The sequence below is a fragment of the Danaus plexippus genome, chromosome 10 (genome assembly GCF_018135715.1).
Source record: "Danaus plexippus chromosome 10, MEX_DaPlex, whole genome shotgun sequence".
Lineage (NCBI taxonomy): Eukaryota > Metazoa > Arthropoda > Insecta > Lepidoptera > Nymphalidae > Danaus > Danaus plexippus.
Genome location: NC_083543.1, coordinates 3,815,937 through 3,842,635, shown reverse-complemented (window position 1 = coordinate 3,842,635; position 26,699 = coordinate 3,815,937). Strand labels below are relative to the sequence as shown.

Genomic DNA, 26,699 nt, shown 5'->3' with positions numbered 1-26,699 from the left:
GGCTCTTCAGCGAGTCAACTATTGAAAAATATTCATATTCGGAATCGTTTATTTATTATTTTATAAAAAATAAGATCTACTCAATAAAGTCAATAATGCCATGACTTTCGAGCCAATTTCCTCGTTGCGGTAACTCCTTGCCTTTGTCTTCGATGTTGTTTGCGAGAATTTTCACTTTATCGGGATTATCGGCTAGGGTTTGGCGCAGAACCGTCACAATGCGTTTACACTCCTCGCTCCGTTTCAATTGTTTTTCCGTTCTTTCTTTTGTGCTCACCAGCCGCCGTTGATTCATTTGCACATGCCTTACTTTCTCCTTCACAAATTTTATATAGTACTGGATTTGTTGTTGTAATTGGTTTATTGAGGAATAAAATTTAAGATCAGCGAAGACAATTACTAAAAACGCGACATATATCGAAATTAAAATTGCCCCGAAATATATTAGTTTCGGATCTGATGACGACATATAAGGGCAATCTTCACTTAAATTTAGACAACTCCAAAAATATGATGGAGATAAAGTATATTGCTTTGTTGTTTTCATGACTAATTTTTTATTTCTAACAGTCACCAAAAATTTTCTAGATTTTGACATTTGACATTGCTAAAAATATAACGTCGTGCATTGAAAATAATTTATAGAAGCATGGAGTTCTTTATCTTCATCGCAAGTTTGACGATACAAGAATTTGTCTGAACAATGGATTTTAATTAAAAAAAAAATTGCACGGGATATTTTTCATAAATAAACTTTTAACTCAATGGAGTAACATTATATACACTAAAAAGTTTAACAACATAGTAGAAGTTATTAATCTAAATTCTAATTTTTTTTCACTTAAAGGGATGGCCAACCAAGTGCTCTTTAACTGAACTAAAGAGCTGGAAATGGAATTACCCTCATGTCAATAAACCACCGCTCACAATTTATTTTTCCCTTTTGTGACATTGTTGAGTTCTACAATCGTCTATATTAATTGAAATATATAAAAGACAAGTTTTTTAAACGTATTTATGTGTAACGTATTGTTTCCAAGTATTAAAATTTTAAATTATATATAGAGTTTAGTTTAGTAATTTTAAATTATATATAGATTATTTGTCTCGGATGGTTGTGAAATTAAACAGTTTATACTGATCATATCTTAAATATTAACAATGTTATACAAAATTAAGTGAAAATTCTTCTAAAAACTTTAACGTTCTGTAGTGATTATCGCAATATTTCAGCGAAACTTTTCGCTCAACTAAAATATAAGATATTTTGTCGTGATTTATTCAAGACCTTGGATTACTGTGCAGAACCAAGAAATGAGTTTTAGCAAATAAGTTACCCTAACCTAATAAGTACCCTTTGCAAAACTGGAACATTTTTGTTTATTCAATTCAAATTTTCCATACTTATAAAACATTTTATAAATTATTAAGATAAATATTGAATGCCTATTAGAATATATTTTTGTGAACATCCAGTTAAAATACTGACTAACTTAACAAAAAACAAAAGGTAATGTCAGTAAAGATTAGTCAGTATAGTCTAGTAGGAGCAGCAGGAGAGAGAACACAAGAAATCTTATTTCTAACGGATATAAAATGTTGCAACTACCGGAAAAAAAGGGCAGCGTAAAATTTTTAAGCTCACTTCAGCACTCTATGTAGCCTCCGAGAAGAGCTAAAGAATAGAAACCGGAAGTTTTTTATAACGATGGACTTAACTGTAAAAGTATGTTGTTCACCTAAATAGAAGGCAATGACCTAAAGTCGACTTTTGCGATTTTGTTCAGATTCGACCCAAGATTACTACTGCTACTTATGACTTATTGGAACTTAGTAGAATTCCATATGTTTTGGTCCTGCGACTGATTTTATGTTAAGCAAATCACAGATCAATAGTTCAAGGTCTCTGATGATATCTCTTTAGAGCACCAATTTACACTTGAATATCGTCAGCATAGAGATGATACGATGAAGTCAGAAATTTTGTAAGAGTGTCAATAAATATAGGGAAGGGAAGAGGAAGAAGGCACCACTTTGAAACGGTTGTTCACCTTGAGACACTGTCCTTGACTAGCCAAGTAACTGGTAAAATATTAGATGGCACCTGATGAAATATTAATGTGTAGCGGAACGGCTAACATAGGTGGTTAATATATGTATACCATCTATAACATTAATTATGAATATATTTTTTCAAAGTTATATCTATTAGAATCAAAAATAGGTTGAATTGTTATCATGGCACAAGATCTAAGACTTTCGCGAGTTTTATTCGTTTAAATGAAACCAATATATTTCGGATATACTACGCGAATTTTGTTATTTTAAAACTACATAATCCCGAGATGACATCTTATCTGCCCGTGATCACGGTTGCTGAAAAGTAACCGAAACGTCGGGATTATGTAGTTTTAAAATAATAAAATTGGCGTAGCATATCCGAAATATATTAGTTTCATTTAATTGGCACAAGATTAATCATTACAGAAAATTTATTGAAAGTATATATTTATATTGATTATATTTTTGCACTATATTTAATAAAACTTCGAGGTGGTAGAGCCTAGCTGTGGTCAAGTTACTACAGCTCGAACATGGACAGATTCGACCGGGGAAGTACTACCCTCTCACAGAAGATCGGCCTGAAATAGCCTTTAGTGGCCGTGTTTTGTCTGATGAGTAAGAGACGCGGTTGCCCTTTCCCCATTCCCACCCTTTCCTGCCCTTTCCTACTATTTTCTTATTCCCACCCCTCCTTTTTCCTCAAAAATAAAGGTTGGCAACGCATCCGCTACATCTATGTTGCGGATGTCCATGGGCGACGGTCACTAATGCCCATCAAGTAGGCCGTCTGCTCATTTGACACCTTTCACATAAAAAAAAATATATAAAAATTTTCAATTTAATTATTATACGACAATAAAGTTATATATGTTCAGTAACATATGTACGGTGAAAATTAAAAATACTTTTTTTAGATTCTTTAATAACATGTCTAAAAATCTAATTTCTTTTCATCATACAAATAGCCATGTTTTTCCATCTTTCATGTCAGAAAACTTACCTACTCTCTGCATTATTCAGTGCATGCAAATGCCTTTTTTATTTGATGCTAGAGACGGTCAAGGTCCACTATTTCAACATCTGCAAATGGCGTGTATAAGTCTATGTAAATGTTTGTTGTCCAGTAAAATAACTTAGTTCAAATATTTATATAATAATTAAATATAACTTATAACTAATTCCAATATTTGAGCATATGCCCTTATAGAAATGATTAAGACATAAATATGAAATCTTATAAAACTTCTTAGATATTTTGGTTTTTGCTTATTAATTGTTGTAATTAGGAGTTATGTAAGTGCCACAGTTCACGTAACAATAAAATTGTATAAGTTTTTCAATTTACTTATAGTTTCATAAATAGTATCATAAACAAAGTTTTGGCTAGGGGAAAATAAAACAGCTTTCGCTAAGTGATTTCTGAAGAATACGACACCGCAATTATCTCTGCGCAACGAAGTGGTGTCTCAGCCGACAATAGCGAAAATAGGACAAACGGGTATTGTATGCCATTATAGTTCTTGAAAATTTTCGCCTAAGAACTAAATTTGTGTGAAATAATTTTCGCTGTTCCGTATAAAAGTGCACAAAGCTGCATCGCTCCACTTGAGGTAATATCAAGTTCCCCTATGTTAGAATCTTCGACATATACATACGAGTCTGGTTTGTTTCGTGCCATATGTTTGAAATACTCAAAACCTTCTGTTCTGATAGTTTTATATCTTTTTCAATTTTTATAAATGTATAGAATCAACATGTTTATCTTCTACGACACATCTATCAGTTCCACAACATATACCTGTAAATATTTATAAGTATTTTACATTTACGATGTTTTTGGAAGTCAAATCTTGAGCTACTAAACTTTAATGTAAACCTTTTCAAATCGATTCAGTATCGGCATACCGGGGTATTTAGAACTAGTTATTGTATTTTTAAGCAGTGCAGTAAGTGCAGTAAGCAGCAGTGCAGTTTAATAGATTAATCGCCGTCAGATATTTATTTCATTTATAAGTAAGTTTTATTGTGCCTGTACGTGGATATTAGATACATACCATGATACATTTTAGATATACTTTGTCAGTATATTTCAAAATACTTAATTTAACTTCCTGAAAGAAAATATACGCAAAAAAGTTATATTCCATAGAAGGATGAATAAAAATGCCTTGATATTTAAAGCAATATCTTTTATTTATAGTTATTCCTCTGAGCTTTGATATTCAAGTGACAAGTTGACACTTTTCTCGCAACGTTCTGCTGCGATTTATTTTTATTTAAGCCCTGTTGTTTATTTTATTTGTATCGCTTAAAATTAATATTTTCTCGTTATTTTTTGTCAAATAACTGGCTTTATTTCAAATTTACATACCTTTCTGAAAGCTCCCATAGTTTAGTGGCACTCTCCAAATCTTGTACAGCTCTACTACATCTCGCTTCGCGGCAATCTTTGAAAAAAAATCCACTCTTATTGATTTCAGGCGATACAGCTAAATATATCGTAGTTTGTGCTCCTTCCCATGGTGTTTTATGGAATGTTTGGAAAATTTTTAAAACATTTCTAATGAACCACGAATTTAAGTGTTGAACCATTTCCGTGTTTACAACTCCAGGATGAAGAGCGTACGCTGTTAAGCCCGTGAACTTGTATCTGCGATTTAATTCCATAGTCATTTGTAGCAAACAGAGCTTTGCAGTAGCGTAAACTATGTGTGAATTAAAAATACCACTGTATTCCGTGTTTAAATTATTTAAGTCTGTTCTCCCATAAAAGTGCACAATTGATGAAACGTTAATTATTCGACTCGGTGCTGATGCTTTTAATAAAGGGAGTAGAAGCGATGTTAAAAGAAATGAACTGAAGTAATTAACTTGCATCCCAAGTACCAATCCGTCTTCCGTCTTCTTATTTTCAGTGTAGTATTGTCCAGCATTGTTTATAAGAATATCTAAGCGCTCTTCGTTTTGCACAATGCTATCAACAAATCTTCTCACAGATGCGAGCGAAGCTAAATCTAAATGGAGTAAGTGTACATTGTTGTTGTTTGAAGAGGCAATAATTTTGTCTCTAGCACTTGCTCCTCGCGCTAGATTCCTGCAGGCTAATATAACTTTAGCACCCCTCTGGGCGAGATCTTTAGCGGTTTCGTAACCTATACCTGAGTTTGCACCGGTTACGATAACAGTCTTTCCGATTAAATGTCCACTATATTCACAAATGCCGCAAGTTATTTTGCAATATATCCAAAATGATAATAATATTAAAATGATCGTATAAATTAATATTACAATCGTTAAATCCATCCTGCACCGCAGATTAATGCTCACAGATAAATAACAAAATTCGTTTTAAATCGACAAATTCACTGATGATAGTTGTGTTTACGGTTAATATTATTTTAATATTGTAATTTATATTACGATCACAGATAGTTCAAGTACAAAAGTTTACCTTCAGTATTTTTCCTTGAAGGTGAACGAGATACATTATTTTGTATTCAATGTTATATTTTTTCACTTTTTTTTACTGGACATTTATTAAACACAATTCTGTAACAAAACACTTTTTATTTATGTATTATCGAAACATAAATTAAAACATATTTCCACAAAAAAATATATTTTACATAATAGTTTAAAAGATTTGAGCAGAACTTTATAGCAAAACCAGGAATTTTTTCTCATACTTCAGATATTTCTATTAAATTCTACATAGAATATATATTCTGGAGTTATTTATAAATGAATAAATGCTTAATGTGTTTTGCAGAGTTTTCATAGACTTGAATATGATTCTATAGTCGGACCAATATTTAAAAATAGATAATCTTAACAAAAATTTGTCATATTTGAAGTGTTCAGATAAATGTTCGAAACAGGAAAAATGTATGAGAAATAAAAGTACGATAAGGCTATGTTAGTGGAAGATGTTACATTGAAAATCTTATCGTATTTTTGTTACTTTCACGTTAAATTAATCAAGGGTTTTTGTTGCAAATGAGCAGTGCGAAAAATATCCGGCTTCATATAGCACACGATCAATATTCATTTTCAAAGCATATATGGTAATTTAATAATATCAATAAATAATAACAAATTAACATCTAAAAATTGTAGTTACTTGCCATTTCTTTGTCATATTGAAGTGAGTTGTCCTAAGTACGGGTTGAACTCATAAAATACTTAGAGATAAAATTAAAACTCAGAAACTTAAAGTAATTATTCATAAAAAATCGATTGAAAATTTTCCTTGAACACACAAATTGCAATTTCGCTGTTTCTTGAATAAATAAGAAAAATTTACTGTTGCCAGACTGTATACAACACATACATGTATATTTATACTAGGGATGTAATAACTTAAAATGATATCGATAAAATTTATAGATAAATATGATAAGTTAATTTTTTAATACATCATATATAAAGAAGCAGAGTGAAGAAATTTTCATATAAATTGAAGGGAAAATGGTTATTGAGTTATAATCAGTAAGTGTTATCGATGTGTATCTTTTAAATTGTATCGAGGAAACCCTTAATGGAATCCTACTTTACTTCACTTTTTCTCTCAATAGATGGTGACCTCTGACGTGATAACCCCATTTAAAAGATAACTCACACATCTATGACTGGAACGGGTCACTCTTAGTTGGCTTAATCGTCAAAAATTGATATGAAAAGGGGGAGTAATTAGAATGTTGTCCTTTGCGTACTTTTATAAAATGTTTTATTTTTTTATACCTTTATCTTCCTTATTTTAACTTTACGTTTAAAAGTTATTCTTATTGATATTTATCCTTAAATATGTCACATCACTGTACGTTACTTTGTATTATAGTGATTTATAGAGACATATTATCAAAACATTGTTGATTACCTTCAAAACATTGCAGCATTAGGAAGATACATTTATATAGGTACGTTTAAAATATAATAACTAGCTTTTGCCCGCTACTGTGTATGCATAAAATGCGGATAACGAGATTCAAAAAAAAAAAAAGAACAAAAACAAAATATATTTTTTTCTTATAAAGAAAAAGTTATATTCAAACAACTAAAATAAAATGGTCTATATACAAGTTAAAACGACAAAGGAAAATTATTTATATATATTTTGGGTCAGGACCGCTCGTAGGCGTCATAACATTCTGCCAAAGTTTCATCACTTAAGATAAATAATAAATTATTATAAAGTTGTGGTAATAGCTACGTCTACGACTATTATTTTTATAAGAAAATATGTTATTGAGTTAGAGAAAGATAATGAAAAAGAAAAACAACAGAATTTAAAAAGCCTTTAGGTGTCAGAATTGAAGACGTGAATAGTTTCATATACATATACAAATTATTTTATACTTTACTTATATATAAGTACTTAGAATGGTTACGATAGCAAGAACATGTGATAAAAACATATACTAACTGGAGAAGGTGTTATTAGTAAAAGCATTTGTTATATTACCTACACCTATCACATCAATGTGATTTCAGTTATACCCTTTCTCTACATAACGCATATGCTGTAAAGATTAAATATAGTATATCCTGTAATATATATTGTTAAAGTACATTTATTTGTCTTTTTAGTTTTTTAAAAGATGTTTTTTTTATTTATATATTTTTTTAAAATTAACGATAAGATGACTATCACCTTCAAGTCTAATGGCTCCTATTTACAATGTTTGCGGTTATATTATATGTCCGTTTATTTTTAATTAATTTAATATATTACATGAATTATTTAATGTCTAATTATAAAGTTACAAATTTAAATGCAAAGTGTGTAATTATGTAATAGCTATTATAAAATTGCAGGCACATTAATTTGTTATGTAACCGTAGGCTATAGCTTAATGTTAATGTTTATCAAATTCTTTGATCTTTAAAGTAAAATTGCCCCATATTTAGCTCAGCAAAAGATTTTCAAAGTTAGTAAATTGTTCCTTGGTTAAGCCGCGGGCGCAAAGTTCAACAATTATAAGGCTTAACAAGGTCGTAAAACAGGGTCCTTTCATTAGTAGGTTACTCTTTAAGTTCTCTTTAAAGTAATCATTATTTTAACTGTGTATAATTATCTCTATTGTGATTAAAACAGCTCAATTTATCTTAAAGAATTTTGATTGGTAAAGGGTATTTTTATTAAGATTTTATTTATGTAAAATGTAAAATGTTTATAAAAAATTATATTGAAGTGACCCATAGTCTCACCTGTCAGATAACAATGGTTCCACAATATTTTTTGCTTATGTATTATATTCTCTTTCTAGCAACGTTAAGTGGATATCAATGTATATTTATTAAAAATCTTCTTATTAATTTATAACATGTAATTATCTTATCACATCTTGTTATTGATCGTAGCTTCGGATATCATCGTTTATATTCAAGGTGATTTATATACGGAACGGTACAAATTCATTCACCGTTATGTAACAGTTAACAACGCGACGCGTACGCACACTCCGGCGTTTAGTAACACAAATGTTGGGAAAACGAACCATTCGTTTATTTATATTATAATCTGAGCACATACTTGCGCTCTATCTAGGCGATAAGTGTCTTATCTACAATCGCGTCAGCTTACGACATCATTACATATCTAAGATAGTATATATATTTAAAAAATAAAACAGTAAGAGCACTTGTTTTGTGTTTAAAATGATTCTTCAAGTTATATTTATAGTGTTTTTATTTTTGTTATTTCTTAAATTATATCAGAAAATAACATGTGGTGTATGCAAATCGAGTGTTCATATGATGGGAAAAGTTGTTATTGTGACCGGTGGAAACTGCGGCATTGGCTTCGAGACAGCGAAGAACTTAGCCGAGCGGGGAGCACGAGTTATTATCGCCTGTCGCAGCGTTGCACGAGGAGAAAAAGCAGTTAATGAAATCATAGCAGCAACTGGAAATAAAAACGTACTTCACAGACAGCTTGATTTTTCCACATTCAGATCCATACGCGAGTTTTGTGATTATATATATAAAACAGAAGAGCGTGTTGATGTCCTTATCAACAACGCGGGCGCCGGAGGGCTTGGCAACAAGAAGACTGAAGATGGGAATCACGTTGGAATGCAGGTCAATTATTACGGTCCTTTCCTTTTGACTAATCTTATGCTGCCGTTATTAAAAAAATCGGCGCCGAGTCGAATAATAAATGTATCATCGATGGCACACAAATACGCTGAAATGGATTTCGAAAATTTAAACATGGAAAAATATTGGAGTGATTATCTAGTTTATGCTAACAGCAAATTATTTTTGAATTTAATGACGCTGGAATTAAGTAAAAGGTTGGAAGGGACTGGTGTTACAGTAAATTGTTTACATCCAGGCGCTGCGCCTACCAATATATTTAGAAACATTAAAACTAAGTTTATTCGTAACATAGTGATGATGGTTTTAGAGATCCTATTTAAATCTGTTTGGGAAGCCGCACAAACTTCCATATATCTGGCTGTATCGCCGGAAGTAAATGATGTAAGTGGTCGCTACTTCGTAGATTGTAAAGAGAAGAAACCCTCTAAACTGTCGCAGGACGGAGAAATCGCTAAGAAATTATGGATCGAAACAGAAAAGCTAGTAAAATAGTGTTTCATAGTAAAAAATATTTTATTCATAGTTTGGCTATTTATTGTTATTATTGTTGATTATTAAAAACTTTCTTGATTAATCAAGGAGGTTTTATAATTACCACAGACTTGAACACATTATATATAGTTAAAATTTTACCTTGTTTTTTTGTTATATTTTGGGCAAACTTAGAACTTTGAATGTTTATTATAGATTCATCAAGTTGTTATTAATTTTAAAAGTTTAAGTCACCATTGGGTATAAAGAGCTTCCCTAGCTTCTATAAGTTTTTATTTGTCTTTGAAAATTTTGCGAAAATCGTTTCAGCTGTTTGCAAGACAAACAGACAAATATAATTGGTAACTTTGGGTCTTTTGTTTTAGAAAATTGTTATATTATCTTGTGGTATTATTTATGTGAAACCATAAGGTTTTGTATCTGAATTATGTACATTGTTACAGTTAAATTGCACGAGCATTTTTAGAAGTGTAAATATTGTTTCCTTAATTTATAAACTATTTACTGTACCTACTACATTTAGCATATTAATTATTCTCATTACATTTAATTGGAATTTCTTATCTTAATAGCTGCTGTCAATTACGCTGTTTTATTGGTGCGTTTAGTTCCACGTTCTTCGCTATTCAAGAATCTTAAAAATATTTTAATTAACTCAGACAATTTACGAGTATGCTCTGCTCGCATTCATAATGTCTATTTTTCATCTTATCAGTAATTGCTCTCACAATTTTCCAATCAACCAGAAAATGCTACAGTTAATTTAATAGTAATTTAAGAGTGTTATTATAGGACTTTGTGGGTATTATTTTAAGAGCTTTTGTAAATCATGACAATGAATTTTTATGTTCTAATTATAGTAGAAAACATTATCAACACCTGTTGTGTATTTTTTCTATTGTATTATTCATAATCAGTGATATTTTTTGTATGTAAAAGATTATTTCGACGATAATATGATAATTTGACTCAATTTTAATGAATATAGATGTCTACGTATATGTTATAAATTTTATCGTTTTTTACTATGTCAGTTTTATTTGAAAATGTTTTTAACATAACGATGTCGGAAATCATTAAATATGCTTATAATTTAAATAAGCATATTATATGATTTTGACATACTTATAAAATAATGTTTACCGAATATGTTGTCATGCCATGTCAGAATAATATTGAAATTATACCCGTAACTGATATTTGAATTTCCATTTATTTATTTAACGATTATACTGGGATTCGTGAAGCACTTTATCGTGTAATCAAACACCAAAAATGCCCTACATTATTTTGGCATCAAGCCTTAGCTTTATTTCACGGCTGGACCGATATCCAGGAAACATAGTTAAGAAACACCACAAGAAAAAATCCACACACACGCACACACACAGACATCGACGTCAAACATTTGACATTTCTTTTTGTGCGTCGGAAATTAAAAATAGAATTACTACAGAGTGACTACAAACGTACGTGACTGTATAATGTACAATTATGTTTATATTAATTATTTTGAATAGTAAACGAACTTTATTAATGTACATTTCTTTTGCAAATTAAATAAACAAACAAATATCTTTAACTTAAACATTAAATAAACAAATATCTTTATCCTAAACATTATGATGGTATGGTTATAAATAATTCGGACTTTGGAAGGGACAAACCGTATAATGATAATTTTATGCCCATTACAAAAATACCGATGTCACTGAGTTTGTTATTCAATGCGGAAGGTTTAAACCAATTTCTATGTTAAATTAACTTAATCCTCGTATAACATTATCACCAAGGGAATTAAAGCTGTGACGTAGTCGGCATTTATTCAAATCGATCTTATCTTTAGGATAAAATTGTCTATTCATATACTGGTTTAGATGTAGGCTTTATTTTATGATAATATGTATATTTTTAGCACCGGATGTAATTATTATATGTTCTAGATAGGACCGTCATTTTCGTCAACTTTTCTATAGCGTTTTGTGTATGTACATATTCCTAATTTCGTTCATAAATAAACATGTTCAAGTTATCAAAATAACTGAGTAATGCTTTCACAAGCGATGTCGAGATAATTGGAATCTGTACGAGCAGTTAATTAGCAGACGCTAACGATATAATAGCTCATTTAACGAATAAATGCGTACGTAGCGTTAAATTGAAATAAATTCTGAACGATCAGCTGTGGTCAGTTTTTGATTATTAATCTGTCGTGTTTCAAATTTAGCTATTTACTTTTTGTCATTGTATTTTATTATTATTATGTATAATGCTTATCTATGTCAATTTTATAATAAGTATGCTTTTTGAATTTACTATTATTTTCATGAACGTAATTTAACATTTTACAAATAATTCAGGGATTGCAAATAAGTTGAATTATTAATTGATATGTATGTATGTATATATTGAAAAATAAAAATAAAATACTGTTTGCTTATTTACATTATTACCATGGGCTGGAACGTGATTGAAATTTTGATTACGGTGCTTTATAATTGTTGGCATCTAATACCAACATTGATCAAAAGAAAATATTTTCATATGACGTCTTCAACCTAATAGGCAATTAGCAAATTCATATGTACATCAAGATTACTGAAGTAATCGTCGGATAAAAGAATGTTACATTTAGAGAGCCCGTAAGATAATGGCGTTTAAATTAAAATATTCGATTCCAATTATTCTTATACAGATTGTGTAGAGTGGACGTACAATTTATTAAAGCTAAAGTGAATATTGAACAATATTAATATGTCAGTATAATTGAATGTATCTCATGATTACCCAGAACGTCTTACCCTAAACCGACAGACAGTCTGGCATCTCAAAGCACTCGGGAATCACAAAGATATATAATTAACGTGTGCTACATATCCCACAGATGCATGTACGTATGTTCAACCCAACCTTGGAGCAGACATAAACATGTAAAGTTAATTATTCAAATAAAAAATAACAACTCTTATAGTCGTTTCCGGACCGAGTACTAAATGTTCGGTTACAATAGCCACTCCGTTGTAAAAATGACAACATATTTTCATAAAACCTTTTATTTGAAATATCATCAAAGTAACGCATAAAAATATCTGGGCCGTCATCTTTATATGTCCAACATTTTAGACTTAGGAGTTTATCAGCTTACAAAACACTTATGTCAAAGCTTCAAATAAGTTTCATATAATGTTTTGACATATATTTTTTGTATTTAATATAACTTGAGTATGTTTACTTAAGTAAATTCCACGCTTTTAAGTGGTAATGTATGTACGTACTGGAGGAGAGTTTTTATTTATTCTTCTAAAAATACAATATGTAATTACCGTATACATATAGGATTTTGATTTAAAATCAGTTTAATTTTACATCATAACTAACTTCACGATTTAATAATACAATGGAACTTATGTTTCAAAGTTAAAAAGAAGTTGTGTATGTTCTTTAAAAATATCTGATTTTGAAAGATAGCTAAGGATTCTCTTGATATACCTTAAGTAGATATAATTTATAACAGTTAGCGAAGTCAAAAAAGTCATTTCCAATTCTGTTGCGTAATTAGGAATTTTTCCGATCCAGATGTTTTTAATGTGTCTGCTACTTAGCGGTTTGCAGAGCGGCTTCAGGCTGGTAAATAAGCGGTTGGTGGGAGGAAGTGCGGACGATATTAATGTCGATCATAACTCACGGCTAGCTAACGTATTTTTCCCGAGGCTGGCAGCAAGGATCCAGGCACTAATTAACAGCATTAGCATATTTTCATGATATACTGTTTTATATTATTTCTCAGTTCTCAGTTGAATTTCTAAGTGGTAGTTTTTTTGTATACATTTATTGCATCAATAAATAAAATTAAAATTAACTGAATAATTTTTGCCGTTGTAATTTTTTTGTTACAACAATGACGTATGATTAAAAAGAGTCGTATAAAATACGAAACGAGTTGGTCTATAGCACTCGCTTGTTAGTGAATCTGTAGTTTACACACAAACTTTGTTTCCAGATTTTGACAATTATGGATGCAGCAACAATGGGAACTGTGACCTACATACAAATTTGGTGAAGAGTCCTCGTATAGAATTGCTGCAATGTTTTGTTACATTCATTTTAAGAAAATATTTCTATATATCAAGTGGTCATTTTAATTATACTGCGATGTTACTACAAGGTATTGTGTTGGACTGAAAGCACTTTTTTTTTTATTTGCATATTACATTCAGATGATAATGAATAAAAATTTTTTGTATGTTGTGGAACACAATAGTTGTACACTTTTTTTATATTTAGTTATAAACCAACTACGTCGTCTATGATTGGCTTGAAACAAAAAAAAGAAAGAAAAAAAAAACGGACAGCATTGGCACGTTACCTTATTTTGGTTCACCTTAATGTAAAATAATCATGACTTCAAATTGGTTTCCTTTTCATTTTACTTTTATAATGTACATGTGATTCAAAAGTAAAACGAAACTTCTTATTTGGTCGATTGATGTTTTTGTTTAGTTATAGTAAAGGTTTTGTAAATGATACGTTTTATTTTATTATTCTATTTAAGCCAATGAAAGTCCGAATTATCATTCCAATTGAAACGTTATAATAATATAATGGCTTCCTACGAATATTCAATAAACGAATAAATATATTACGTAATAAAAACCGCAAATCATTTTCATATCGATGTCGTTCAACCTGTAATACTTGCACATATTCCAAAATTGGGAGAGGTAAAGGTCATTTAAAATGTAATGTGGTACTTTATAAAAGGAATGCAAATTTCAAAGAAGATTTAAATCGGGAAAGGTAGAGTTTTCCCGAAACGTAATTATGAAAATCACGAATATAATAACAACATGTTCTTGTTAACAAATAATTTAATTAAATCAAACTTTATAATATCTAAAACTGCTGTTGCAAGTTGATCTTGTAGCCATATGTGTATAAAAATATTTTACATGTTCACAAATTTATTTGCTTGCATGATAATTCATTTTTTACTGCATCTATTGTTCCTAATCCAGTACTGAGGTAACGTAATGTAAGTTGTTTTAATATTTATGATATAAATAAGTTGGATGTACAAATCTTTTGTTGTTATTATTAATAATTAATAATAAATATTTTCAACTAGTTGGCAATTTAAATGATATTAAAAATTACATCATATTTGAGAATTACTGAGAATTTATTCAGCTATAATTTAAGTCAAATAAATTTTACTTTACTTTTATATAATAATAATCAATGATAATCAGTGCTTACTCCTCAAATACATTTAATTTGAACAATAACCGCATAAAATAGTATTTTTATTGCCTTTTCATTTTTCATAGCCACTTCCATATCATACGGTATATTATTAATTCCAATTCTATAAACAACATCTTTTAATCCCCCTGGCATGTATATTTCTATTTACTTTAACTTCAACGATTAAACAACTGCAATGAACACGACTGAACCACCCAAATGTCCTTTTCAGTCTTGAATTAAATATTTGTCCATTAATTCTTAATGTCGTACATATTTAAACATTTAGATTTCAGCCCGTTTTGTAGTCTGTGTCGTTGAGATGTTGTTTGTTATATAAAGTTATAAAATTAGTAAGGTACTATCTGAATTGTGTTCTCGAGTGATCAACATTTAATTGGATTTTATGTCTGTGGATCTAAATCAAAAATAATTTGTAAAAGGAAAATTCACGAAAGATATATTCTGAATTAATTTTATTTGGAGCCAATTAAAATGTTTGTGCCATGTACTGAAACGATAGTGGATAACGTTTCAAACGATTTATTAATCAATAAAAGTCAAATGTAGCTATATGCTTCAATTGCATCACTCGAAATTTGTGAACGGTAAAACGATTTTTTTTTTATTCGCTTCGGTTGTTACCTTTATTATTATAGCTCTTTCCTATAGTTTAAACTAATTTTCAACTTCAAAGAGATATGAATATTTTTAAAATTAAATAAAATCTAGGAGTATTTGTTATCATGTGTTTTTGACAATAATTGTTGATATCCGTGGCACTTTTATATTTAAAGTTTTAGATACAAAGCTTATAGATAAAAAAAGTGTTATGTGGGAAATTTCTCTTAAAACGTGTCTTTATTAATTAAGAATGAACATATTAAGATGTATCATATATCATATAATTATGTGTACTTATGTTAAATGGGGTCCTCACCCCATTAACAAAATTGCAACAATTTACCATGGTCCACATTGTTTGCGACAAAATTGCAAGAACGTATCCATAGTTAGTCGGAACTCGTCTAATCTACACTTGGTTGCTAACTCGCGACAAGTCTGCGGTCATGTCGCTCCATCGAACTTGTTCTCCCCAGGCCTCTTGCTGCCATTTGCAATGTGTAGCCATTGCACACTTGAGATGAATTAACATCCTTCAAAAGCAGTTTTGTGACAATATGAAATACTACTACTACTATGAATACTATACTAAAGTTTTTGTTTAATTATTAATAATATAATTTATATCAGCTAGTTTTCTCACAATAAAAGAATTCAGGGAATAAATTCTTAATATTCTTTTAATTTTTTTTTTCTATCGCTTCCTAAGTAGAATAACTGTAGTTATTATAAATAGGTCGCATTGAAAATGTACACATATATAATATTTAAGTAAACTAGTAAGGTTGTGCTTATATAAATATTTTATAACAAAATATTAATACTATAAAGATATCTTATTATGTCTGTTCTATTATAACATAAAAAAAAATATTTATATCTATTTCTGAAGCAGGTCCAGTAATGTATTGTATACCCTTTTTGTATTATGGAACCCAACTTATATTACGCACTTTTGAACTGACAGCATTTATATTTGGATAGCCGAACATCAGTTCGCTGAATGACAGTTTGACAGACAGTTTACCTACATTATAATTTGATATATTTGTTTTGTATACCTACTTATGAAGTTTCTATTACTTTATGTCAATGTTCTTTTTAACTGGGACCTTAATTTCAATGTAATGAAACAGTATAACACTATCTTTGTATTTAATTTAAAGTTTTTATTTTATAATTTTTTATTGTTCCTAAATTGAAATTTATAATTTAATAAAAAGTTCCTTAAAAACTGTTCATATATACACATGATACATATTCACATATACACATTATAATTTAGTTTTGTACATGATCTTTGTTATATTTATTGGAAGCTATTAGATCCGGCGGACGCTGTCCTGCTATATAAAAGAAATTCCGACCAGCTAGCTGGATTATAATTTGTTTGACGTTACAAAGATATGAACATAGATTTTTATAAAAATCTGAACGATAAGACAAATTTACGCAAATATAATATAATGATAGAATTATAAGGTCTTTTTTATTGATATTTGTACAATGAGTTTGAACAATTGTGAACCGACTGACAGGTCTTTCAAAAGTGCTTAGCGAAGATTATATAACTGTTAACTACACTAAGGTTACATATAAAAAGTTTATAATAAAGGCAGTCCTTAAGTTTTCTTCAACTTTCTAAGTTTCTGCACAATTTTCTTGTTTTTTTTTTCTTATGTAAGAACTTTTTACAAAGTATAAGAAAACGTTTAAAAAAGTTTAATGAAATCGGTAAAGCCGTTCTTAAGTTACAGCATAAATAAAAAATTATAGCTATAATTTTATAAATATAGATGATGAATGTTTAAAAAATACGGATATTATCTTTAAAATTTGTATACCATTTAGTAGATAAGGCTTATATTATCTATCGGTTTGCTTACTCCTTGTTATTAGTTTGTCTTCCTTAAATTTTCCAATAGTATTTCGATTTAATAAATGAGAACAAGAGCGTCGCTCACTCAAAGGAAAACCATTTCAATTAAAGAACACGACAATAATGATTAAATGATTGTTGATTGTAATAATTTATGCATGACTTAATTTTATTCCGGTTTTTCTAAGTTATGTTAAGTTAAGAGAATGTATTGTGATTTTTAAATTGATACAATATGAAATAAGAAGTAAATGTTTTGCTTCTGGTAGGTGCCAACTATATAATATATAACAGTAAGTACTGAAACCGTAAGCTTAAATATACTGCCAAAACTATAAAGGCAATGGCCAATGGCAATGGCCATTATAGTTTTGTAAATACATAAGTTGTTTTTTCCGAACGTTTTAGGTGAGCATCTAAAAAATTCAAGTTTTGAACTTGATTGTTCCCACCATACGCAATAATTCTAAGCAAGTTACAAATCGCGGTCATATTGTGCTTGAACATAACACGCAACCGCGTTAGACCGACAGACATGTATTGCAGGACATTTGTCTTTTAGGGAATACATGACTCCAATGTATTCAGACGCCCGCTTATTGCTATTCCAAAAATTCTGTATAATCTGTTTTTAATAACTGATAAATTGTATATTTATAATTTTTAGGTATTGATATTTTTTTCATGAATATGTGATGGAAATTTCTTCTCAGTTTAACTCCAAAATTATGATTCCAAATTTATCTAGTATTCACGACAAAAAATAGTGTAACATACAACATATGTATGATTAATAATTATATAAGTGTCATAACTAATTGATTATTATTTATAAATTCGCCTAAAGTCCAATGAAATATAAGTCTATCTTGTAATCCGAGGATAAAGAGAAACTGATTAAGCGGTGTCTGGGTAATTGGCGTAATGCTGTTAATAAATTATCAGATAACTAATGAAAGTACTAATTAAGATAATAATTACCTTAGCGACTACAAACAATTTTCTGACTTTAAGTAATATTTTTGTGCAATACATAAATTATTACATAATTTTATGATAAATGGCAACATGAAGACCTTTAGTTTTATCTCTAAGATGGTTTTGAATTTTAATTCTTTAACTACATCAAAACCGAAGCACTATTTTTTATGTGATATAATTTTTAGACCCACGTTTTGCTGAGGGTCTTTTCGAACAGATGGTCAGATGATCGAGGCATAGAACATCTGTAAATGAGGTGGTTAAAAGACTAACCGATGATAAGAATTATTGAAATGAATTTCTGATCTGATGTTACAACTGATTACAGGGAAAAACACCAAGAAATAAACACCTCCATAGCACTAAAACCTCGCATTGTTATATGTCTTTCCTGTACGCAGTAGTCACAGTAACAACAATTAAAATGAAATTTCTTTTATATATTTGTTCTAGATGTAATATTCATTAAGTAAGTCTACTTTATAATCTCTTTATACTTATTAATTTACTATCAATAACTTTTTGAACATTCCTCTTGTAATTTTCATAACAAATGATAGAAATAATTAAAAGTTAATTTAATTTTCCTTTATTTATTTAAAGGTTATAAGGAAATAAACATTCACATTGGTTTGTCTTCCGTGATTAAGAAAATTTATAGAAAGGAGCTTGTCTTGAACTGGAACAGACGTATACTAAAAATGTATATAAAAACAAAAGACAATCGTTGTTTCTTATTTGAAGTTTTACTATTTTTCTTTCTGCAAAACTGACTGTTATTTCGAATATTAAATTGTGATCCTACAATCGGTTTACAATAAATACTAAGTGAATAACAAAGCGATGGTAAGTTCAAACAATTTTAAACTGTGGGCGAGATTCTACACGAGTTCCTTTGAAATATATTAAGATTTTCCATTTTTATTAAACAATTAAGTTATACAAAGAATAGGCGTGACTGTGAGTAAAGAATTTACAAAGAATAAAATGAAGTGCTACTTTACGTTTACAATGAAGGGGTGGACGAGGTTATTGTATGGTATTGGGCGAATATAAAATCGATATTTATTAATCTATTATTAAGTTTCATCGATTTAGGTAGCGTACTTTTTTACTATGTTATTAGTAAAGCTACAATCATAATATTTAACTAGTCTGGACATAAATACTGTTATATAAAAACTTAAAAAAAAATAATATTATGTTGTATTGGGAACACGACTATAATTTTTTTTTTTTTTTGGAATTTGTGCCATTTCACAATTTTTCATGTTCATTGTAAAATTACTATTATCGGATATTCTTGTATCGGCCTCCAAATCAGACGTATTTATGTAATTGCAAATTTTAAAGCGCGTTGTGATAATGGAGCTTACGGTTCTTTGGGAAACCAACATCCCCAAAGACCATGCTATCAAGGTCAGTATGTATTATGAGTTCACTGACGAACTCACTAGGAATAAGTTCGTCGTCGATTTGTCCACGGTAGAAATGGGAGCGAGAGATATAGCAGCTAAATCTCTCTGCAACCTACTAAAAGACTTGGGTCTATCCAGAACTAATATCAATTACCTGCTAATATTAATTAAACCTTATTTATTAAAATAAATAAATAAACCTGTACCTCGGTTGAAAGTCCCAGACACCGTCGAAGTTCCTCTCCCTTCAACGCGATGTACCCGACACCCGCACGGTGAATCTATTGGCGGCTAAGAAGTTTTGTCTCTGGAAAGAGGGCTAAAGAATGGTATTGCTGTGATCGCCTTGCACAATAGGGGTTTAGAGCCGTGGGTTATATTGAAGACCCTTCAAAAGCTTGGTATCAGTCATATTTTTGTATACCGCAATAACAACAGATACACCAACACTTCATCCGTCAAAGACTGAAAAAAATCGGAGCAGCCGCATGCTGTTACAACAAAAAAGGCTGGTAGATATTATTATAGCTAGAAACCGTCGAAACCCCCATTAGAAAGCAATAAATATTGAGATCTAAGATTTTCGCGAGTATTCATTTAAATGAAACTAGTATTATTCGGATTTACTACGCGGATTTTATTATTTAAAAACTACATAATCCCGACGTTTCGGTTACTTTGCAGCAACCGTGATCACGGGTGACGAGGTGTCGGAGGTTTGTTTTTGTACGACGTGAAAAAATACTGTTCGTTAATACTTAGTAAATATTAATTCATCTCGTAATTTTCCTCATAAAATTCGGACTCGTTTGTTCTACGTCAAAGTATATAAGTGAAACTGAATTGGTCTTCTGATATGACAGAACATGATTCGAATAAGGACGAGAGATGCTTATTTTTTAGACAATATTTTACTACATTCATACATATCATATGTTGGATAAATGAATAACAATTTTTATATTGATTTTCCATATTTGTTTGTCCATTTATACTATAAGTCTATAGTATTACACTTTCGATGTTTTAAATTAATTTTGATAATAATTTGAGTACATATTTCATAGACTTTTTTTTCAATTTCGTCTCAATACCTTTTTGTGAAGGTTGTCTAAAGAAGTAATAAATGTAATCTTCCCATCTACATACTTATTTTTATTTTTTTGTTCACCTTCCCAAATTTAATACCCATAGCAATATATTTAATCCTTGTTTGTCACAATGCCTCATATAAATTATACAAAGCAGAGTAATAAATTTTTGTTCGGGTTTGTAAGTTGTTATAATTGTGACTACAAAAAATTATTCTATTAATCCCCAATAAATATTAAGTGTTAAAAATCTGGTATATTGATATAATATATTATAATGAAAAGCTTGATAATAAATATGATGGAATGTTTAAATGTTTAATTATTGCTTAATACTGTACGAATTAGTTTTCACCAATACATATGAATTGATTTTGTACTCTCCGCTTCATTTTATTACCGTCCACTTTATACCAGTATTTATTTTACCTCAACCAGACAGCGTTAAAGCTGACAGATTCAGCTTAAATTGTAAATACTCTTATTTTGATAGGGTCATATTATTATTTTTGATTAAATACTACTTTCGAATTGATACACTTTTAAATATAAATGATAAATACAAAAATTAATATTAAATAGTCTTAAAAACGTTCATTTTAATAAAATTATTTTTCAACTAAGATTAATAACACATTTTAAAAAACGTTTTGGTTCTATTGATATAAATTACATCATAAGATAAGAAATTAAAAGATTTTATTAGTAATTATCAAGAATACTCTGTGAATACACTTAGTTAAAGTTAAAGCGCTTTGTAATCCATAATCGATAACAGCATTAAGGAATCAGGAAGGAACAAAAAGTAGTAACCAATACAATTTTCTAATCTGCTATGCTAATTTCGCACACGAGTGGAAGTACATACTCTGGAAATCTCATCGCACATCGAAATCAAATTGTCTCGTATTATTCTCTTCCCACGCTTGCTTTAATGACACCGTTGGAAGTTTAACTACAGCTACACTACAGTACTAAAATCTAAATGAAATTTTACCGATTATAAAACTGTTTCATAAAAGTGCATATACTTATGTATTTTTAATTATTTATACATAAAAACCGTATTTATTCATACGGTTATCTTGATTTTTAGATAATATGTACGTAATATGATTATAGTGACTTCGTTGTTGTGCATGTCTTTAATTATTATAGCAGTGTCTCAGAAAAGTTCTCTGAGTGTAGACTACGGCTAATGTCACATTTATCACTATTATTTTCGACACATATCTTTGTATTTTTTATATATGATATACATTTAAGTGTCATATATTTTTAACTGACAAAAATTTAGGAATAAATAGTTTATATTAATTACAATCATCATAATAGAGTTTGTGAAATAAGACTTTACCGCTTTGAACTTGAGAGACGTGCAAGAAGGCTTTTTGGTGACCACAACTTGGTTAAACTCAATCCAATCAGCTTTGAAACAGGTGTAAAGTAGCCAGCGTATCGATGTTCTACAGGATACATTGTGGAGAGCGGGTGCAGGAACTGTACGCTTTAATTTCTGAATGACCTTTTCAACATCGAACAACCAGATCCAGGGCCAGTACTCATCATTTTGTTTTAGATTTTGATCGCATTTGAATAAACTCATACTGTTCCATAAGCAAGGGAATGGAACAGTTTGCCTGAATCTGTATTTCCTTCCAATTACAATTTGGTTTTTTTTTTTGGCTAGAGTGAATAGGCTTTTACTGAGAGTTATTAGTACTTACTTCATAAACCACGGAGCTGCGGAGGGACTTAAAAAATAGTGTTGTTTGTTATTAGATACATTAATAAAGTTAGTATTTTTTCTTCGTAAACACGAACTTGAAAAAGGTTAATCCTACTTTAATTTGATTTTTCAGATTTAACAGTTTAAAAAGAAGAAAAAATGTGAAGTGTCCTTCCATAAATATAGTCGCAGAGAATTTTTACAAAAATATCTTTGCACAGAATGTCGTATAAATATATCACAAGTCCCATAGTGACCGGCCATGTTTAAAAAATAGCTTACAATTTTATAACCCGAGTTAGGCAATAAATTTAAGAGATAAAAGAACTTTTTAACACTATTTTATATTACATTAAAAGTCTCTATTGTTTCAATGTAATGAGAAATAATAAATTTCATACAGACTACAACAAAATTACACTTCTTTGGAGTATCGCATGAGGTTTCAAAATTATTTTCAGAGTTGCAATTTTTATTTCTAAAATACTTAATTTACAAAAAAATCCACCTAAAACAGCTTTAAATTAACAGACTCAGACCAGTATATTTATATATGTAAACTCGGTTCGAAGCTACAAAGAAGTAAAGAAAACTCAAAGGGTTGCGTGAATTAACTTGGTAAACGTTATTATCCCGCATAATAACTTTGCCGGAATTAAGTTTCCACAATATATAATTTTACCCAATCTTGAGTTTATAAACGGTCTTAAAACAATACAGATATCCTGGAAAGTAAATTTTTGCTGCAAAACTGGCTTTTCCCTCTTCTTCGTTCGCATAAATGTTTTGTTACTGTTACCTGTTTATGTTGTAAATAAGCTTGTTTGTTTGTCATGTGTTATTTGTCCTATCGAAATTTCAATGCTATTCAATAAATATTAAAACCAGTATTAATTTATGTTTGACTAACCCATTAGAAGTTAACGATTAGTAGGCGTTTGTTTTAATTTGGTATTTTAAAATCTAACAATCAGTCATGTTCTTTCCTACTTTCTAATGCCCTGAACCGTTTTAATTATTGATACTAAGGAATGCTTCGGAAAACTTGATTTTTTATCTAAAACTATTGGGATTTATATTTATTTACTCCGAACGGAAGTGGTTTAAGCTTTTGAGGGCTGAGAGGGAGGGGACCTAAACGCTCTTGGCGGGTGTAAATTCGAGGGAGGACAAGTAAAATACGTTTGTGATTGTCTTTCTCCGTGCGCCATGAAAGGGAGAGCTGTCTAGGAATTTGTTGGTGAGTCGAGAATTGCTGCCTTCACTACCATGACATTGATACTTACGTATATTAAAGTCTGAAACGACAGTTTTCAGATATCTTCTATTTGTTCTGACTCTAGACAGTTGCAACATAGACAACTTGCAAAATGAAAGTTTTAAACCGAATTACAGTAAATGTAACCGGTGTATCTTGGACCTAGGCTTCATGGCGGTTTTCATGTCTTATTCAGTAAAAAGAAAGCTACCCCACTATATGAGATAACAACAAATTGTATTATTAAATGTAATTGGTGAATGCTCATACTAAATTGTATAAATTTCAATATATAAAGGAGTTTTACAGTTATATTTTCCACTTTCCTACAAAAAGCAGGGATCCATCCGTTTCCTTTTCAAAATATTCAAGAAACCTTAGTAGTAGTGTATATTGTTTTTAAATATAAACAACTTCCTAATCAGTCAAAAATCATATTCAACTGTTCTTGTATGTTTAATAAAGAAAATTCTTGCCGAGGCCATGTTGACCTGCCCTGATTTTACTGATTTCGATGATATGATTCTGAAAATAATAGAACACTTTTTATTTTAGATGTAAAGAAAAATATTGAATGTTTTATTATAAAAATTAATCCACACCATCATGTTTGTAAGTTCTTAATAAAAACATCTTTTTATGTATTTGATGTATTTTATTCAGCTAATTACTTAATACCTTGTAATTTTCTTCTTACTTCATGAAATTAAATCTTTACATCCTCTTAAAATATATATGAATCACTTTAAACAATTATTGACTCCAAATTGAGATAAATGTTAAAATATTGCTTCTGCTATGTTCAAGTTACGAAATACATATTTACTTTATATTTGTAGTGTACCTAACGAACATTTTACAAAATATAAAACGAAAAAGAATCAAGTACACATGCAATTTTGAAAACATAATATAATTTAAAACCTTTTTTACGTTTAGTTAAATTCAAAATCTTCCAAAGAGTAAAAAAGATATTAGTGTCCCGTGCATAGTCGGACGTCAATAGGACGGTCGAGTCACGGTTCGTTGCGGTTACCATCCAACCATCCAATTTACCTTTGAGCTACATGTGCAAAATCAGAATCTATGGAAACCAATGTTTTACTACAAAGTTTCAAACAAGGTGATTAGTTTGTTCGTGAATTCAGAAATTAGATTGTGCTGTGGAATTATATTCGCTATCGCAGCAAGTCCTATTTGTACCCCAATTAAAATTTAATCAGAATAGTCTTAATTGCTTTGGATAAATATGAAGAGTAAGATGATTGAATGTCCGCTAATTGCGATGAATTTTATTGGTGCATAGAAAATTATACCTTGAGCTATTCTATCGCCTTGTTTCGGGAGATGGCTGTTCATGCAATTTCGTTTAATATATAAAGGAATTACTTTAAAAACTTTGTTTTGACCTTTTTTATAACTTGTAGAATACTTTTGTGTTTAAATGGAAGTTGTCTGTTAGTTACGGTAGGTTGTTTATTTATTCACTTGCTTAGTTTGTTTTACATTAGGAAAAAAGTAAATAAATTGGTATAACTCTAAATTTTCTTAATGTATTTATACAATTTTTTTTTATTCTGGTATGCAAGATGTTATAAAATTAAACCCATACAAATCAAACTAATAAGTCTTCAAAAGGGTTAATCTTTGTTAAACTAATTTCCGCTGCGAGGTTATTTAGACCGTGGTCCATTTGCCATGTTATAACGTTTTTGGTATGAAAAATTGATTCAATTTTTTGTGTTCGTGCGACCTGAAAACTGGCGGCACGCAATGTCCGGGAGCACACGATACACGAATTTTCATCGCTATTTGGCTACCAACGAACAACTCTTTCGGGATAAAAGGATTGCAGTTAAAAAATTCTTTCTGTGCTAACCACTAAGGGTAAGCTTTGTACGTCATAGTAATACGTAACATGGAAAGTGTGTCGATGTCACTGTATAACCTTCAATATATTGTTTAAATATTTCTTTGTGAAATGGTTACAATAAGGCTCTCCATAAGCTCTTAAATTCCAAAGACACAGCAGAATATAATAAACATATTTCAGCTCTAACTTTCATTAAGATGTAAGGTGAGAAAAAAAGTCTCACTTTCAAATGTCTTTCATAGATTTTTATGTTATTATCAAATTTCTTCAAGGCTGTGACTTGCTTAAATTTCTCTGCATAATGAAGCACGGAAAAATTCATCTTACAAGAATAGCGGTCACTTAATATAGCTTTTACGAAATTAACTGGCTAATATTAACTGCCTTCTATTCACTCAAAGTAACATCTGGAAAGAAATATTACAGTTACAATTCAAACACAAATAGCATTAATAATTAAAAATAGTATTCAGATTACAATTATCAGTACATTAATTTATGAAAATGATATATTTTCAACTGTATCGTATTATTCTCATCATAAATATAAATGCATTCATGAAACAGTCTAGAATATTCAAAACTATTACTTAAATGTTAGACTGACATGTTTAATAATCCATTTTCATCATTCAATGTCTACTAATAGTTTAAAACAACGACAGTGACACATTGTTTGACTAAACCATATACAACATACGAGTACAATAACATATTATTTAGTTGGAATTGATAACCGTAATGATAGTAGTAATTTCACTTTTTTTTATATAAAACTACGTATATGTAAAAGAATGGGATGGAGGGATTAAATAAAAGAAATATTCAACTGTGACGGTTGAATTTGATGTGACGTTAATTTGTTAATTTTTACAGATTTGCTATAAAATAATTAATCCTGGTAGATATAAACTTTCTTCATCTCATTTATGAAGTAAGATAAAT

At 29.8% G+C, this 26,699-nt stretch overlaps 2 protein-coding genes across 2 annotated transcripts; one reads left to right on the top strand and one right to left on the bottom strand.

Moving 5' to 3' along the window:
- Positions 1-4,257: 4,257 nt before the first annotated feature.
- Positions 4,258-8,538, bottom strand: LOC116766929 (retinol dehydrogenase 11-like). The gene is made up of 2 exons (XM_032657074.2): positions 8,272-8,538; positions 4,258-5,613 (listed from the first exon to the last, which is right to left on the bottom strand). Exon 2 carries the CDS (start codon positions 5,365-5,367, stop codon positions 4,417-4,419), a length of 951 nt encoding a protein of 316 aa, XP_032512965.2. The 5' UTR covers positions 5,368-5,613; positions 8,272-8,538; the 3' UTR covers positions 4,258-4,416.
- Positions 8,539-8,562: 24 nt separating this feature from the next.
- Positions 8,563-10,856, top strand: LOC116766930 (retinol dehydrogenase 13-like). Its single transcript, XM_032657075.2, has one exon. It carries the CDS (start codon positions 8,722-8,724, stop codon positions 9,655-9,657), a length of 936 nt encoding a protein of 311 aa, XP_032512966.2. The 5' UTR covers positions 8,563-8,721; the 3' UTR covers positions 9,658-10,856.
- Positions 10,857-26,699: the final 15,843 nt, after the last annotated feature.

Excerpts from the sequence above, each read along its gene's own strand:
- LOC116766930 (XM_032657075.2), top strand. The coding sequence starts at position 8,722 with ATGATTCTTCAAGTTATATTTATAGTGTTTTTATTTTTGTTATTTCTT.
- LOC116766929 (XM_032657074.2), bottom strand. The coding sequence starts at position 5,367 with ATGGATTTAACGATTGTAATATTAATTTATACGATCATTTTAATATTA.